Source organism: Topomyia yanbarensis, unplaced genomic scaffold (assembly GCF_030247195.1).
Source record: "Topomyia yanbarensis strain Yona2022 unplaced genomic scaffold, ASM3024719v1 HiC_scaffold_127, whole genome shotgun sequence".
Classification (NCBI taxonomy): domain Eukaryota; kingdom Metazoa; phylum Arthropoda; class Insecta; order Diptera; family Culicidae; genus Topomyia; species Topomyia yanbarensis.
The window spans coordinates 85,538-101,392 of record NW_026683302.1 but is presented as its reverse complement, the minus strand read 5'-3'; the positions used below and the strand labels follow the sequence as shown (position 1 = coordinate 101,392).

Genomic DNA, 15,855 nt, shown 5'->3' with positions numbered 1-15,855 from the left:
TGCAATTGATAATTAATTAGTAAACTAGTCTGATGACTGATATATTTTTCGTCAAAATCCGCAACAAAATATGCCAAAATATGAATGAAACGAGTAAAAAAATTTGTTTTATTTGCAATTATTCTGAAATTACCGCCATTTTCCATTAGGGGTATTATGGTGGTTATAAAAAATCGTTCCATAAATAAAGTTCCAACTCGAAACCGAGACCCAATCAGTACTATTTTTTTATTATTTCTATTATAGAGGTTTTAACCTTAAGGTCATTCGCCTCTTCGGGTTAGAAAAATCATTTATGAAAAGTTTCTAACTCTATGTGCGGGGTCGGGACTCGAACCCAGGTGCGCTGCGTACAAGGCAATCGATTTACCAATACGCTACGCCCACACCCAATCAGTACTAATGTCAAGCTCTTTCATATTTTGGACTACGTAGGAGATTCAGTGAAGACTATCAGAGAGAAGGATCGGCTGTGTATGATACAAAGCTGACACTTTCCTATTAGCCGGATATATTCTTTCCTCGCGTGATCTGGAGAGTTTCATGAATTTACACCATCTCATGAAGGTTTAGCTTAACTTAAGAGAAACTGACGGATTTCTGCTAGCTGTCCGATTTTATTCCAAGCGGGATCAAGCTAACAATCGGAGGCCACGCGACTCAAAAACGACGAATGTTCCCACCTGTCTATATCATGCATCTTGTACGCACGTGCTTTTATGTCTTGTTTATGTATAACATTTCTATGTGTAGGTGTGTGAAATGTCAAAATAGAATATGTAAACAAGGCGAGCGCAGTTCATATCGTTCATATTGCACAAAAGTTATATAAATTTTTGTATTTCAAGTTAAAAGTAGAACAGTTAATCATTAATAATTATGGCATATCGTAAAATACGATTTGCGTCATCATTCGCTCGGAACAATTTGGAGTCTCTGAAGGAAAAGCGAGCTGCCCTTCAAAATCGGCTTGACGCCCTCGAGTTCCCTGAAAAGTACAAAGGAACCATCTGGGAAAAATGGGCCAAATACTGGAAGAATCTGTTCATCGATTACAAAGAGGTTGTAATTGACACCGGAAGAACCATGCACCAGCGTCCTGTTCGCAGTGGAATCTATCTTACCCTACTAGGTTCCGGTTATTATTGCTGTGCCAATAATCCGGACGAAAGTGATTTTCTGCAACGTTTTCGTAATTGCGAAAACGAGTTATCACTGGTTCATACCATCTGCCAGAATCCGGAAACTGTCGCCCACATTTTGTTCCTGCAACGAGCGTTCAACGAAGGAATCATTCGGCGGATATCACTCGGAGTTGTGTCCTTCATCTGGTTGGACAATTTCGATAGAGGTGTAGCGATATATAAGGCTATTTGTCCGTACCTGCAGCCACGGTACTTGACGTTCTGGGAGCGAATCATCGATGTGGGGTTCAACAACGAGTGGTGGATGCTAAAGAAGAAGATGGTGGATTATGATGTCAACGAAGAGAACATTTAAAGTTAAATAAATTTTAAAACATGTTTCTGTAGCTTTAATTTGATGATAACCTGTATTGATGTCGTATATAAGAATAAATATAGCTCAAGATATCCCCAATATGGTATGTAATTTTAAGGATTGATTGTACCTGTCACCTGTCTCAAACCGGCCCGAATCAAAATCGATTTCGGAATTCGCACTTATGAGCCTGCTTAATTTTATAAAGCCCTAAAGCTAGCCTACTTTTCGGGGACAACCCCGCGCTGCGGGTCTTGGTGTCAGCATGCTTGAACCTTGTTATTCGCAAAGGATCTGGGTTATTTGTCATAAAGAACATTTGGCACAGTGAAGGTCATTTGGTATAACATTTTGCATGTAGCATATTTTTTTTTCTCTAGGCTAATGGTCATTTGGCATAATTTTTAATTGTATGTTAAGTGAGCCATTTGGCATAATTTTGAAAAGTGTTCACACTGAAGACCATTTGACATAATTCCCTTATCTTCAAGGAAATAAGCATAATCTCAAACTTTGCTAGAAGTAAGGTCATTTGGCATACTTTGCAAACTTTGAGCCGTGTTACTGCTAAAGATCTTTTGGTATAACTATATTATTATGTTCAGGAAAACACTACTTTTGCATGAAGGTCGTTTGTTTATTGACAAAAGTTATTAGTTACCAGGGTGTTTCTTTGGAAAATACTTTCCTGTGTGTATTTTGGTGCTGCCGGAAATTGTTACACATCTCGTGTGGTTTTTAAAAAATGCCAATAAGCATGCTGACGAAATTCTCTTTGAAGGAAAATTTCGGACAAACCATAGCTCGCCGAGGAAGGTTGTTAACATTTGGCCTGTGTTAAGCCAAAGAGAACCAAGCGCCATTTTGAGGTACTTTATCCTAAATCGCTTTAACATCCAATGTAACACCAGGAACTCTAATATCTATTATGTTTTGGGAGCTCAAATAGCAAACGAAAGCAAGCAAGTGTTCTTTGACTTTCTACGTAAGTGGTAAGTTATCGAAAAATGAATTTTGGTACGAAAAATACACGAAAAAAATTATGGCGCTTAGCTCGGTTTGGCTTAACGCAGGCCATTTAATCAAATGAAACTTTCCTCTTTCGTTTACTGCAGCTGTGATTTACAATTGGCGAGTAATGGTTTGTTCGGAACTTTCCCTCAAAGTGAATTTTGACAGTATGTTTATTGGCGCTTTAAAAAAAACACGAGATGATGCATGTAGGCAGCTAACAAAAAAGCCCATATGTTTAAGCATAACGGACTAAAGAGTGGATCATATGTAGATTTGCTTGCGTTTGCGAGTGCGGCTTACCCGTCTCCTCGTCCGGTGGATTCTTAGAGACTGTGCGCCGCTTCGGTTTCTTTGTTGCATATTTAAATGAATGATAAAACTTGTCTCAAATGTGGCTAAATCTCATCACTAAGTTGCGAGCTGTCCGACAGGCTAATTCATAGATCCTATGATTGAGCGATAGCTCCTATGATTGAGCAGATAGCGGGTCAACGGCAACGTCGCCCTTGTTCTCGGTTATACATCTCAAACACTGGCACCCTTATTCTTGTTTACGACGAATGCGAGATTCGTTCGAAATCGAAAGCAATTCGAACGAATAGTAAGCCCATTTGATTTTGCCGTCGTAAACGGGAATACAAACCACTTTCGAACAAATCTCGCATTCGTCGTAAACAAGAATAAGGGTGTGGAGTAGTATATAAACCGATGGTTTAGTACGTATAAATACTTAAAAAAATTAAAATTTGCCGGAAACCAAATAAAACTAATTATTGTCTTGGATAAAGGGTACCGTAACGGGCTGGTGGAATTATATTTTTAACATTATATAAATAAAAAGAACAGCTCATGATATAAAAAAGGATAAGTAAATGATTTTAGTAACCGAAACTGAAAACACGTTAATTCCGGACGAATGGAGAAATTTCACAAGCCAGCAGTTTTAATGGTCTGGAAAAGTGATACGTTTGCGTACAACGGGAGCCCATTCTCTGGAGAAACCACCGTTTATATATAAAAATGTGCCTTCAATGTAATCACTTTTCAAAATTATACCAAATGACCGTTTTCCAGAGGTTTAAGCTAATTATGCCAAATAGCCCGTAGTCACATTTCAAAATTATGCCAAATGTTCGTTACGCTAAACGTAAACGTGCTTCAATATAAACAAAACGTAATTAAAAAAGATGTCTTTTGTCAGATTATAATTGCTGAACCTAAAATTTTTACCCCGCATGATCTTTCTTTTGCGTGCTATAAAACAAACATTTACATTTGATTTCATAATGTATTCGCTAAACATTTATTACTTTGCAATCACTATTACAATTTACTTATAAATACATATCAGTAATAGTAAGTGTAGTGTTTGTATGTATCGTTACGATAGTAGACGCGACAAAAACATCACTCCATTTCTATTCGTCGAGCTGGCGTTTCGAAAACGCTTCCGAACAAAGCATCGCTGGAAGTCACTAGCTTCACTCCAAACTAATGCCACCGTATAGATATCTTACACAAGATATCCGTCTGATGAGGCTTCGAAGACTTGTCAACGTCTGAACGCGCTACAGTAGTATGAGTTTTTACGAATAATTTCTTTATGTACGGTTTGGAAAGTATAACTATATACCATTATTTAATCTATGCTTGCAAGCCAACATTTCTTCTCTGCGGAGCGAAGCGTCCCACTAAAAACGATATTAAATGTCTGCCCCTCTCCAGGTCGAGATGGGGGTGAGAAATACACATAATACATATTAGAAGAGATTTTCAATCTCTCGCTGCTTACACAGTATAGTTTAGAAACTTATTTTACAATTGTCTTATATCCTATTTTTGTGAATTTTAAATTTCAACAACTGGTAAAACTTCGCCACAAATCTAAATTGATTCAGAACCGTTGATTTTCTTACGTGTCTGTTTTATTGTTTCCGAGTTGCGAAATTATGCAGTCCATTCCAGCACTTTAATGAATAATCGTTTTGCATTTTAAGAAGCATACAGTTTAATTCGCACAATTGATAAGATAAAACTCATACGCTGCTAAAGTTTCTATACAAGCCGTAGGAAGTTCACGAAAGTACATAGTATGTAGAGTGCAACGAAAAATATGAACACACGCATACTAGTAACACAAAATGGATAAAAAGGAAGAATAGGGGACCAGCATCAACAAAAAAGATAAGCATTCATAGTGATAATATCAACTAACAAAACTAAGTTTCCTTATCGATAATGCCTTCTTCAGTATGTACAAGTTTTTCCCGACGCTATCACGGGAGCACGAACAGCAACTCATCTTCGATTTCCATGTAACGTGCAGTTTAATCCCAAATTGATTTGATGGGTGTAAGGTGCTCTGCAAATAAAATAAATACAAAAATAAAAGTGATTAGAAGTTAATTAACCAGTAAAATGTAAACTTATGTGCGGAAAATGCTTATAACAGAATGTGGACAAACTACCAATAAGTCAAAACCTAGCGAAGAAACAAAAAGTTTGCTGCTTTTGTCACTGGTGATTGTTTGTTGTAACATCATCCACGCACTCACGAGTTCCGGATCTGGCTAGAAAAATCCGCTGATTCAGGAATTTTCGCTTCCGAGCAGTTGGGATCATTTCCTTCAAGCATCACACCTACACCATTGAATCACGTTCTGTATATTGTCATCTTTAGACTTTTAGGAAGCAAAAAAAAAGTACAAAAAGGTTTGAACTGATTATCAAACATTTTCGCTGTGAAAAGTCAAACCAGCATGTTGCTGTTATCATTGTCGATATATCATTGAATCGACTTTGAATCTGACTGAATACAAAAAAAATGTTGGAAAAACTCGAACACAATATAAAAATAGCATGCAATAGCGTTACTAAACACGTAATAACTTCCACCTATAATTAATCCAGGAAACGAGCCTAACGAACGCAAGAACCATTACCATTGATTTCAGTTTTTTTACTAGTACCTATAGAAAATGCTCGGCGATGACGCATTTTAGAAGAACGGATGCTCTGGTGATGACAAGAAAATGGTATTGTTGCTGCTACCGTTGTTATTGGTGGAGGTGGTGGTAGTCGTGGTTGTGGTGACACAACGTTCGGACAAAAAAGTTGATGAAGATGAGAATGAATGCGTGGAAGGAGTACTGCCAACCCAACTAGCTGGTGGTGCCATCTTTGGTCGTTGTTGTCGACCTTGGCCAGAGGTGATTGGTATTGGCAAAAATGGCAGCTCTACTGACGGGACAGCATAGTGACTTACGCTAACCAACTCAGCCTGTGCTAATGAGGTGAAATCTAGAAACGTTCCACTGCTGCCTGCCAGATATTATCTCTCGACTACGGCACTGCTGTTAGTGCCATCGAATACAGCGACTTCTGGATTCGATGTTTGAACAGGATTATTCTCCTCATCCCCTGAAGTGGGATTAGTGTGTTCTATTTCCATATCACTACTGTTATCGTTATTGTTGATCAGTTCATTATTAACATTCCTCAAAATTACAACATTCGGTTGTATGGGAATGATTTCACTACAATTAGAGACGTTATCATCCTCATCGTCTTCGGCAACGGTTGGAATTGGCACCGGTGCCTCGGACTCGTCATCACTAAATTGAGACGATATCTCAGCGTGACTGTTCATTTGAGATTCCGGAGTATTAGGAATGATCTCGTCAAGATCGTTCTCGTTATCGACTTCACGATTCTCATCATCGTCTTCGTCTGTAGTTTTACCATTAGTCTCTACCAGCTGTTCGGATTGACCCGTCCTGATTGACAGCCGATCTAGGTCAATCTTTACATCGCTATAAGATCTATTCTCGAGTGTATCAACGTGTGAGCTATCTGTACCTGTTTGTGCTACCGTTGGGAGTTCAATCACCGCCGCTGCCATCGCTGCAGGATCTATTCCAATCGCAGAAATTGCCGTAGTCGGAGGGAAAATCGGATTGATTTTGCTGGTCGTCGTTTTGGCAATGACCGGATTTGTTACAGTGATTGGTAGTTCTAGTGAGGTGGGCACGTGAGAATTTGTCGAGACGCCAATCACAGCGGCAAGACTTTCGTCTAGATTCGTCGAAACAGTTTCCAGCACCTTCTGCTCTGGCGAATGGGAGGACGATTCTCCGCTGCCGCCGTTCTTAGTAGGAACCTCAACGGTCGACATGATCGGTGGCTTCGTGAGGACTGCATTTGTTTCGACGGTAGTGTTCGGGTTGACCTGGATTATTTCCCCTGGTAGTGGTGTATCTGGAAATAAGTGATAGACAGTGCGCACATTAGGGACCGAATAGTCGCGGCTGATGGCATTATTGCAAACCTTGCAGATCGATCAACGATTCTGGTGCCACAATAATCTGAGTGCCCTCGGCGGCCACGATTCCCAGGCCTGGTTGACTAACTGCAAGTGCTGCCAGCAGCTCTTGAGCCGAACCTGTCGAGAAGAAAAGAAAACAAGGGAATAAATTTATCATCTACGACTGATAGAAATAGTTATATTCGTTGATGAAAAACAAGAATAGATTAAAAGCGATTATCTTACCCGATTCAACACAACAGCATATCGATGAATATTATTGTAATTCTTACTGTAGCCGTATCACATTCAAGCAAATGAATCGCTAGCTTAAGCATTAGTATTTAAGTTTATCTGCTTTTCAAGACAAACGACAAATGATAGGATCCTGTCCTATCCATTGCTCATATTACAGGTAAGGTGTACTGCCGTAATACATATAACAGTCCCACCTGCATAGGAAACCCAAGCAAATGGGACTGTTATGCGGATCACGTCAGTGTAGTTTTGTGATGCAGTTGTCGTACTCAAGAACAATCGTCAGTCCTCTAATATTCAATCAGATTCGATCAAATCCGACTTCTATTTGATGTTGCTGTCGTTATCGCGAATGCAAATGAAGTTCGTTTTAAAAAGCAATCCGTCATCGCAATTTCCAGCGAAACGCAAACGTCCAAGTCTATTCAGCGGATTTCTCGAACTACTCCGACAAATATTCAATTAATCTTCAACAACTGGAATATTTTCCTCTCGTTGGAATGTTGGAATTTTCTTTTATCGCAAGCATTATGTTGCTCACGACCATCACGGCTTTAAAAGCGGGACACTTGGCATAATACCATTTAGCGTAGAAATGGTCATTTGGAATAATTTTGAACCGTGCTGGAATTGGGGTCCCTTGATAATACATAATTGGCATGGTTTGGAGCTGAACTAAAATTGAGGGATATTCGACAAAATTCGTTATTATTTTGAAATACAAGGATCGTTGTAACTCATACGTTTGGATTAAATTCTCAGAACGCCAAAAATATTTTTGCAGATGCAATATTTTTTATCAACTTTGCATTTTAATCTGAGTGACGATTTTGCTTTTTGCGCTGAGGGTCTGGGTCAATTGGCATAAAGTCATTTGGCATAAGATCATTTGGCATAAGATCATTTAGCATAACGGACATTTCGCATAACGGTTATTTGGCATAATGGTCATTTGGCATAATTTTGAAAATTGATCACACTTAAGGTCATTTGGCATAATGGACATTTGGCACAACGTACATTTGGCATAATTTTGAGAATTGATCACACTGAAGGTCATTTGGCATACCGGACATTTGACATAACGGTCATTTGGTATAACGCACATTTGGCATATCGGACATTTGGCATAATTTTGGTCATTTGTCATTTTTTTAACTACAGGGTAACACACAATTTAAGACTGTGTCAGAAGTAAGGTAATTCGGCATAATTTTGAGCCGTGCTACTGCTGAAGGTCTGCCAAATGACCGTTATGCCAATGAAGGTCACTTCATTGTAATCAGCTCTCAAAATTATGCCAAGTGACCATTATGCCTAATGACCGTTATGCCAAATGTCCGTTATGCCAAATGACCTTCAGCGTGATAAATTCTCAACATTATGCCAAATGACCATTATGCCAAATAACCGTTATGCGAAATGTCCATTATGCCAAATCACCTTATGCCAAATAACTTTATGCCAACTGGCCTGCTGCCGAATACATGTTATAGGTGCTTTTGCATTCTTTTAAACATGAGCGTTTCTTTTTAAATTAAATTGGAGTACATCCAGCGTCCCGCAAGAAAGCCACCTCGACCCAATATTTCTCCTCTATTTCAATGTCGTCAATATCAAATTACAGGGACCCCGCCTCTTCTTCGCCGACGACATAAAGATACGGAACTCAACCGATGTCGAATTTCTTTGAGCTTCAGTACGTGGTGTGATTTAAACCAGAGCAAATGATGGACTGTCACGTTTATGCAAAAGAGAAGAATCTGGGCGGCAAACTTCACACTGTCTAATTTACTGAGCCCTTCGGCTCCCTTGTGCTATGTAGTACCACTTCCTTGTTAAGCTTCCGAGTTGTTCGCGAGCTACTCGGTCTAGTCCCCGACGATGGACCTAGCTTACTCCGACGGAGAGTTGTCCGGCGAGAGAAGTTCTCCCGAAACCGAGCCTACCAGCCAGGTGCCGAGGTCAGTCGGTGATTCCAGTGAAGCAGCGCGTCCGATTCGCTGGTGCTCCGATGACCCGTGACTGGTGGTGTCTCGTCGCGGTCTACTCAGTCTAGTCCCCAGCGATGAATCTAACTTACGCCGATGGTGAGTTCCCTGGCGGAAGAATTTCTGTCTACATTTCTATCTATCGCTTCCGGGTGGAACGTGCGTTCGGTTCGCTGGCGCCCTAACGACTACTACCCGGTGCTCTGTCACAGTCTACTCGACTAGTTCCCGGCAGTGGATCTAGCCTACTCCGGCGGAGAGTTTCCTGGTGGTGATTGCTCTCCCCAAACCGTTGCTCGCTGTTCATTACGCCATTTCCGTTGTAAGTCGGTCATGATCTGCGTCACAACTCTGCCAACCGCGTTCCACGTGTTTACGGCGTATGTCGTCCTTTAGACGACATCCGGGTTTGTGTCCGGTCCTTCCGTTTCAAGCATTTATCTGCGCGTGCTGCTCAGCGTTCTCACACTACAGGCACAACGGTGACGTTTCGTGCTCGAACCGATGAAGATACTTCCTGAAGCAGCTATTGCCCAACAGAAGCTGTGTCAGGCAGATATCCACCTGTCCGAGCTTTCTATTGATCCACGTCAATAGGTTTGGGATGAGCCGGTAGGTCTACCTTTCTTTTTCTTCACTATCTCATGCCTGCTGCCACCACGCCATCGAATCAAGTCTTACCATTTTTCTCCCGTTTATGGTATTTCTTCTATTGTAGTAGTCGATATGGAGCAGTATGCCAGTATGGTGCGGATAGAGATCATCCCGGCGATAACACATACCGCCTCCGTCGATATTGTTCTGTACGCGCTCACCATCAGCCCTAACGTCTTGTTCAGCTATTTGCGGTTCCGCGTGGTTTTCAGCATCGCACCCCGGGCGGGAACCCCATATCACAGCATCGATGACAAAACACTAGATAGCACACGTCTAGGGCTCCTTTTCGGGCCGCCGACGTTTGACGTCACCCTTACTATTGCGTTTGTTGCCTTCGCCGAATTTCGCAGGTGTAGTCGACGTGGTTGTTGAAGTTCAACCGGTCGTCGATTATCACTACCAATTGCTTCAGTGCACGCTTCGATGCAATCACGTGCCCTTCGACGGTGATCTGCATCCGCTGAACCGCTTTGCAGTTGCTGATCAACAACACCTCCGTCTTGTGGTGAGCTATCTGCAACTTGACTCCGTTCACTCAGTCCTCGATCGCGTCTATTGTCGCCGTCATAGACACCTCCAATTCTTCAAATACCTCACCCATCACCGTTAGTGACATGTCGTCCACGAAACCCACGATTTTCACTTGCCTGAAGAACCGCAGTGTCAAATCCCCATCGTACATCCCGTTCCAAAGAGTTGGACCAAGAATGGAATCGAACGCTGAGGAACACCCTCTGTACTTGCAATAACTTCTGCCCTTCGTTCGTCTCGTACAGCAGCACTCTTGTACAATATAATTTGGACTTCACCCAAATCTAGGCTGAAATTGCCGAAAACACAAAATGGTTCTTTACAAAGAGACTTTTGCTGTTCTGTCGTTCCTTCCTACGATTTCTGCCTCGATTCTGCTCGGCCGTGTTCCACTCAGATCACTAAACGCGACGGGGTTCTAATGCCGCAGATTGTGCGTTTCTGATCGCCCGCGGCACACGATCACGAATGTTGGGCACCGGGCGAATGGCGGTAATGTTGCACCGTGCAACAAGGTCACCTCTCTTCCTTTTCTTCTTTCCTTCGCACCGTTCCCACATTGTAGCACTTCGCACTTCCCTTCTCTCACTACAATCTTCTTTTCCGAGGTGCACTTTCTCGTTTCCTTCTTTTACGTTTCGAACTTGCCTTTTCTAGCCACAAACTACTTTTCAGTACCGCATTTTTCAGTTTCACTCCTTTTCCGTTTCGCACTTCCCTATTCTTCTACAATCATCTTTCCTTACAGCGACGCCTCTAGCTCCTGCGGAACAACGGCAATTTTCATGCTGGGGAGTTACTCATCGAACCTTCCTCCTTGGTCGCGCACATTAACGTTGCCTCCACCAACCCACGTCCGGCCTCTACCCAGCTGTCTAAATGCAGTCTTCACATCTATCGTGATCACAACACAGTATTTATCTCCTGTTCGTTCCGTACTCTCGAGCACTGTCCGAATTGCATCCACTCTTGATGCTCCTTTGCGAAATCCGAACTGCTCGCCCTCCGTGCATTTCGTTAGCCTGTTAAGCATGATTCTTTCCAGGAGTTTTCCAAGTGTACCCAAGCAAACATATAGGCCTGTACCATTGCCTGGTGGCTGCCCTGGCTTTGACAATAACACCAGCTTCCGTACTTTCCCACATTTCAGGTAGGTTGCCTTCATCTAGACACTTTTGCAGCACTATCCTGAACATGTCCGGATATGCCAGAGTCGCAGCTTTCAGCACCACATTTGGTATTCCATCAGGACCGGGAGCTTTCTTTGTTGTTGCTTCGATACTTCGGCATCTCATCGTTAGTCACTTGCCGAGCGTCTGCTTGCTCCTTCTTCCGGGTAGTTGAATCGTGCTTCGGGAAGAGACCCTCAACTATTATCTTCAGCTTACCCGAGCACATTGCAACTAGCGCCGACGTGCCCTCCGTTTTCGCCATCACGACTCAGTACGCGTCGCCCCAGGGATTGACGTCTACGTCTCCGCACAAGGAGCTGCTTGATCTCCTGTTTTAAAGCAACCCTAGTTTTCCGAAACGCGGCCATAGCTCTTTCTCTCTCTGGCTTCGATACTGCTCTCGGAGTCGGCCTTCTGGCACTGTGACAAGCAACTCGTAGCGTACTGACAGTCTCGTTCTGTTAGCAAGCTAGACGCCGTCTATTGCTTGGCTACAGTTTTCGCGTAACGTCAAAACTGTCACAATCCTTGTTAGATCAGCCGCATCCATGTTCTCGGTTCCGCCGTTCGGCTGCAATGCCTCAACGATGAGGTCTTTGTTGAAGGCTTTCGTCTAGCTATGTGTACAGGGTGTGCCAGCTGGATGTGCTGCCATTTTTCAGCCGATTTTCACAAGCAAGCAAGTTTTTAGGATATTTTATGCCATCTATTATAAACCAAGTTTAGAATACAACATCGATTAAATGACCACCCTCATTTGATACACAAAAGCAGCTTTTTTGCGGGTTTTTTGCATGACATTGAACAGCATTTCGGACTTATTGGACAGCATTTCGGGCTTAATCGCAATTTCAGCTCGTATATTAGGTATATTAGCCTTGAGTTCGTCAAGATTCTTAGGTTTGCTAGAATAAACTTTACTTTTCAAGTAACCCCACAGAAAAAAGTCTGGTACCGTTAAATCTGGAGAACGAGGAGGCCATTCCAGATCACCATTTCTTTAGACAACGTGTCCTGGCAATTTGCACTGCAAGAACTTGATTGCAGCGGCTGCGGTATGGCCAGGTACCCGTCTTGTTGAAAATAGGAATCTGGGGAGTTGCTACAGACCCGTACTTAAAGAAATTCCACGCCAAATTACGCATTGTCTTGTTTGTAAGCGCCGAATGCCTGCCATATTTTTTACGATAAGCACGTACAGTTTTCACTATTGAACGATCGTTTTCAATGTAAAGCGCTACGATTTCAGCGAGCGCGTTCTTTTGGGGTAAATCGACTCATAGCTAAAAAGGTACTAAATAACATTTCATAATTGTGTTTATCTGTCAAAATGGGGTGGAAATGGCGGAGCTTTTCAATGTTGAAATAGGATACATCCAGATGGTGCTCCCTGTATATTCCTCGCATACTCTTCAATACATGCTCACCGTCAGTGAAGGGCTACAGAACGTGACGTGACGTCGATGAGACTACCTCCCGTCTCTCCGAAATGTGCTAACGGAACCTTCATTGCACAATCGTACGACTTACATCGCTAGAGATTCCTGCAGGATATACGCTCTTGTGTTAGTTAGAGAGCCTGGGTTGTGGAGTGGACAGCCCAGGCGTTGAAGTCATCAACAATGACTACCGGCTTTCGGCTAATCAATTGATCGGATAATTAGTTTGAACTGCTCCACTGTCAACCTTAGAGGAGCGCAACAGCTGCACACGAAAATGACGCTGATTTTGGCGATCACGAAGCCTTCGTATGGGTGTTCTACCACTTCTTGAATGTGTGATCTGCCCATAACTTGTATCGTAGCCGTTCCCAATCTATCCACCACTAAGTAACCGTTATCAAGGGAGATTTGATACAGATCTTGGATCACAGCGACGTCACACATTGCTTCTGTCGTAGACTGCCATAACAGTTGATGTGCGGTGTCAGAGTGATTCAGATTTATCTTGGTTATCTCTATTACCGTTGGGCCGCAGTCTACCTCTCCTAGGCGGGCCATTTGAAGTCACCCGTCTGATGGTCATTTCCGTCCGCTGGAGTGCAAAGCATGCACTTCGATCTTTGGGTGCCGTGTCTCGCAAGATGGCCCGTCTCCAGCACATTCTGGATCTATTCGGGGCTGTGCAAGCCAAAGGCCAAACACTTGAAGTATTTCTCCGCCTGCTTATTCACTCGAGGGGCAGCTCTCAATGGGCATCTCGACCATCCAACCGTAACTTTGCCCACCTCCAGCGCCTTGTCAGCAGCGGGTACCGGTAAACAAATCATCGCTGTCAGAGTTCCCCTTCCATAACCGGATCGTCATGTGCACCTCGCCCAGGTTGCACTGCTGTTTCAGTGCACTGGACTAAGCTAGCGCCGGATTGACGCTCGCTCGAAAAAGCTCGAAGTCACTAAGTTGGTGTGGGATTAAGATGAAACGCAAATTCCAGAACTAGGTTTTGTGTTCTTCACGTGCAAAGATGGTTTTACACAATTTTCTCCCTAATGGAGAAAAACAGTTTTTACCTAAATTGTTCTTCACCAAGAAAAAATATACCTTTACGGCAATGTACTTAATGACATGGCGTCAAAATCCAAAACCATCTTTATCGTTGCGAGTGATCCGCGAATATTGCTTTACGTTGCAAAACTTTTCTGCGCAAACTTTTTCGCTAGGGAGTTCCACATCTCCTTTGTAATATTTTTGAAGTGGAGGTATTGCAGATGCCTTTCTACGCATCAGCAGGTATAGGTACATCCGCTGTAATCATCTCATGTATGCCACGAGTCGTCAACTGCATTTCCAACCGTTACATGCATTCGTCGTATCCTTCAGCAGCAACCTAGACTTTGGCTGCACTGCACATAGAAACTGAAGTTTTCTCCGTAATTCCGCAGTGACCGTTGAATTATATATCTAGAGAGGAGTGGAAGTGAGTCTCACAATGGATGCGGCGATGACAACTCATCCCTAACAAATCATCACACGGAATGGCTACTGCGGCTGGCGAAAATGACAGAACCGTATTACCAACTTGTGTATTATATTATTAATTTATGACAACTAGCCACGGGAAATTATATCGTCGGGATTATTTTCGTTGCAGATGTACTAAAATCGAAGCCCATCGTTTGACGAGAACTATTTTTGGTGAACACACGCTGATTCGACTCCAGAAATCGTCCGTGTAAATTTTGTGTACGATGATTTCAAATACAGCTGTGTAGCCATTCTTGATATCTTTGTATGCGGAAGCGTAAGAGATAGCGTCAAGTTACAATACCCTCATTTGAAGCGAAATTTAATCTTACTAGTTTTTATGCTTAGCAATTCGCCATGTATTCGAAAGCGGATTACCATCATTTCTTCAATTATCCCATCATAAACATACCCAGCCCAATCGAAACGACAACCAAAGATGTTAAGAATACGTGCAGTAGTTGAAAGCTGCAATCTACGGTCTACCTAAGCTCATATAACATAGCTTGATCGCTATAGAATTGATGTACAGGTAGAACTTGGTCGCAAAATAGACTATCGAACGAAAATATTGTGATATGCACCGTGAATGATATGAACGGAAATCGAACCCAACCTTCGCAACTCTTCTCTCTATTGAAGGAAAAATTTAACCACGAAGCTACGGTGCCACTGCAACGTACTTTCGAACCAAACCATGCTAAACTAGCAAATGTCCATTCAAGCTGATGACCCTAAAAAGCATCTTATCTAATGGCGTTCTACGTAATGACCCATATGAGAGTATAAAATTGAATAAATGACTGGTTTGAGAGGACTGTCAGCAGTTAGTTGAGGAGATGCTGGTGTTATGAGGATCTCTGTTATTCAAAATTGTAGAACAAGGATAATAGTAACAGTTTGTATCCTGTTCAGTAGGAAGAAAAAAAAGCTCTCCGTTTGCATCGCATTTACTAATGTCAAATAATAATTTGTTTTTTTTTTAAGATATAACACTACTCGAAACATGTATAAGCCTAAATTAACAATAAACATTGATATAAACGTACTTTCGATTCTGATCAGACAAATACATATTTTGAAAACAAATGTGAACACGCGATCAATAAAATATAAATATACATCTATTGTTATAGTATAATAATGTCAACGCCATCTGTACGTTATGCCATCATCCACCAAATGAGAGAATCTGTGAGTTTAGTGCAACTAACACCAATGAGAAAACAAGAATGCAAGCGTGTTTGTGCTGGTTATGAATCCGTTTCCGGATCAATTTCATCAATCAATATGTTACCTATATACAAGAGAACACAAAACGAGAAGAGAAAAAAAAATCTGTCTCAGAAAGTCTGTTCTGATTGTGCGTTGAAATAACTAACTAAGAAAAAAGTACAAACCGGAAATGCGCCCAAAGCTAACACATGCAACTGAAAGTGAATCTAACTCGACATGCGCGATAAAGT

The 15,855-nt window shown here is 42.1% G+C and overlaps 2 protein-coding genes across 7 annotated transcripts in view; one reads left to right on the top strand and one right to left on the bottom strand.

Annotated features, from left to right (window-relative positions):
* The first annotated feature begins 763 nt into the window (after positions 1 to 763).
* LOC131694726 (mitochondrial import inner membrane translocase subunit Tim29-like) lies at positions 764 to 1,523 on the top strand. The gene has a single exon (XM_058983202.1). The coding sequence runs from the start codon at positions 880 to 882 to the stop codon at positions 1,498 to 1,500; it is 621 nt and encodes a 206-aa protein (XP_058839185.1). The 5' UTR covers positions 764 to 879; the 3' UTR covers positions 1,501 to 1,523.
* Positions 1,524 to 3,788: 2,265 nt separating this feature from the next.
* The window catches only part of LOC131694731 (mucin-17-like), a 31,604-nt gene continuing 19,537 nt past the window's right edge, over positions 3,789 to 15,855 (bottom strand). For 3 of the 6 annotated variants that reach the window (XM_058983208.1, XM_058983207.1, XM_058983209.1), the window contains exons 7-9: positions 6,842 to 6,955; positions 5,484 to 6,771; positions 3,789 to 4,876 (exon numbers count right to left, since the gene is read on the bottom strand). In XM_058983208.1, the coding sequence (XP_058839191.1) occupies positions 5,846 to 6,771; positions 6,842 to 6,955 (1,040 nt within the window). In that variant the 3' untranslated portion in view covers positions 3,789 to 4,876; positions 5,484 to 5,845. Of the gene's footprint in view, positions 4,877 to 5,483; positions 6,772 to 6,841; positions 6,956 to 15,467; positions 15,687 to 15,855 lie in introns of those variants that run through there. The other 3 variants (XM_058983210.1, XM_058983211.1, XM_058983212.1) reach the window with 3 other exon arrangements.

What these genes read in the sequence shown, in the direction of transcription:
- LOC131694726 (XM_058983202.1), top strand. Translation starts at nt 880, where the DNA reads ATGGCATATCGTAAAATACGATTTGCGTCATCATTCGCTCGGAACAAT.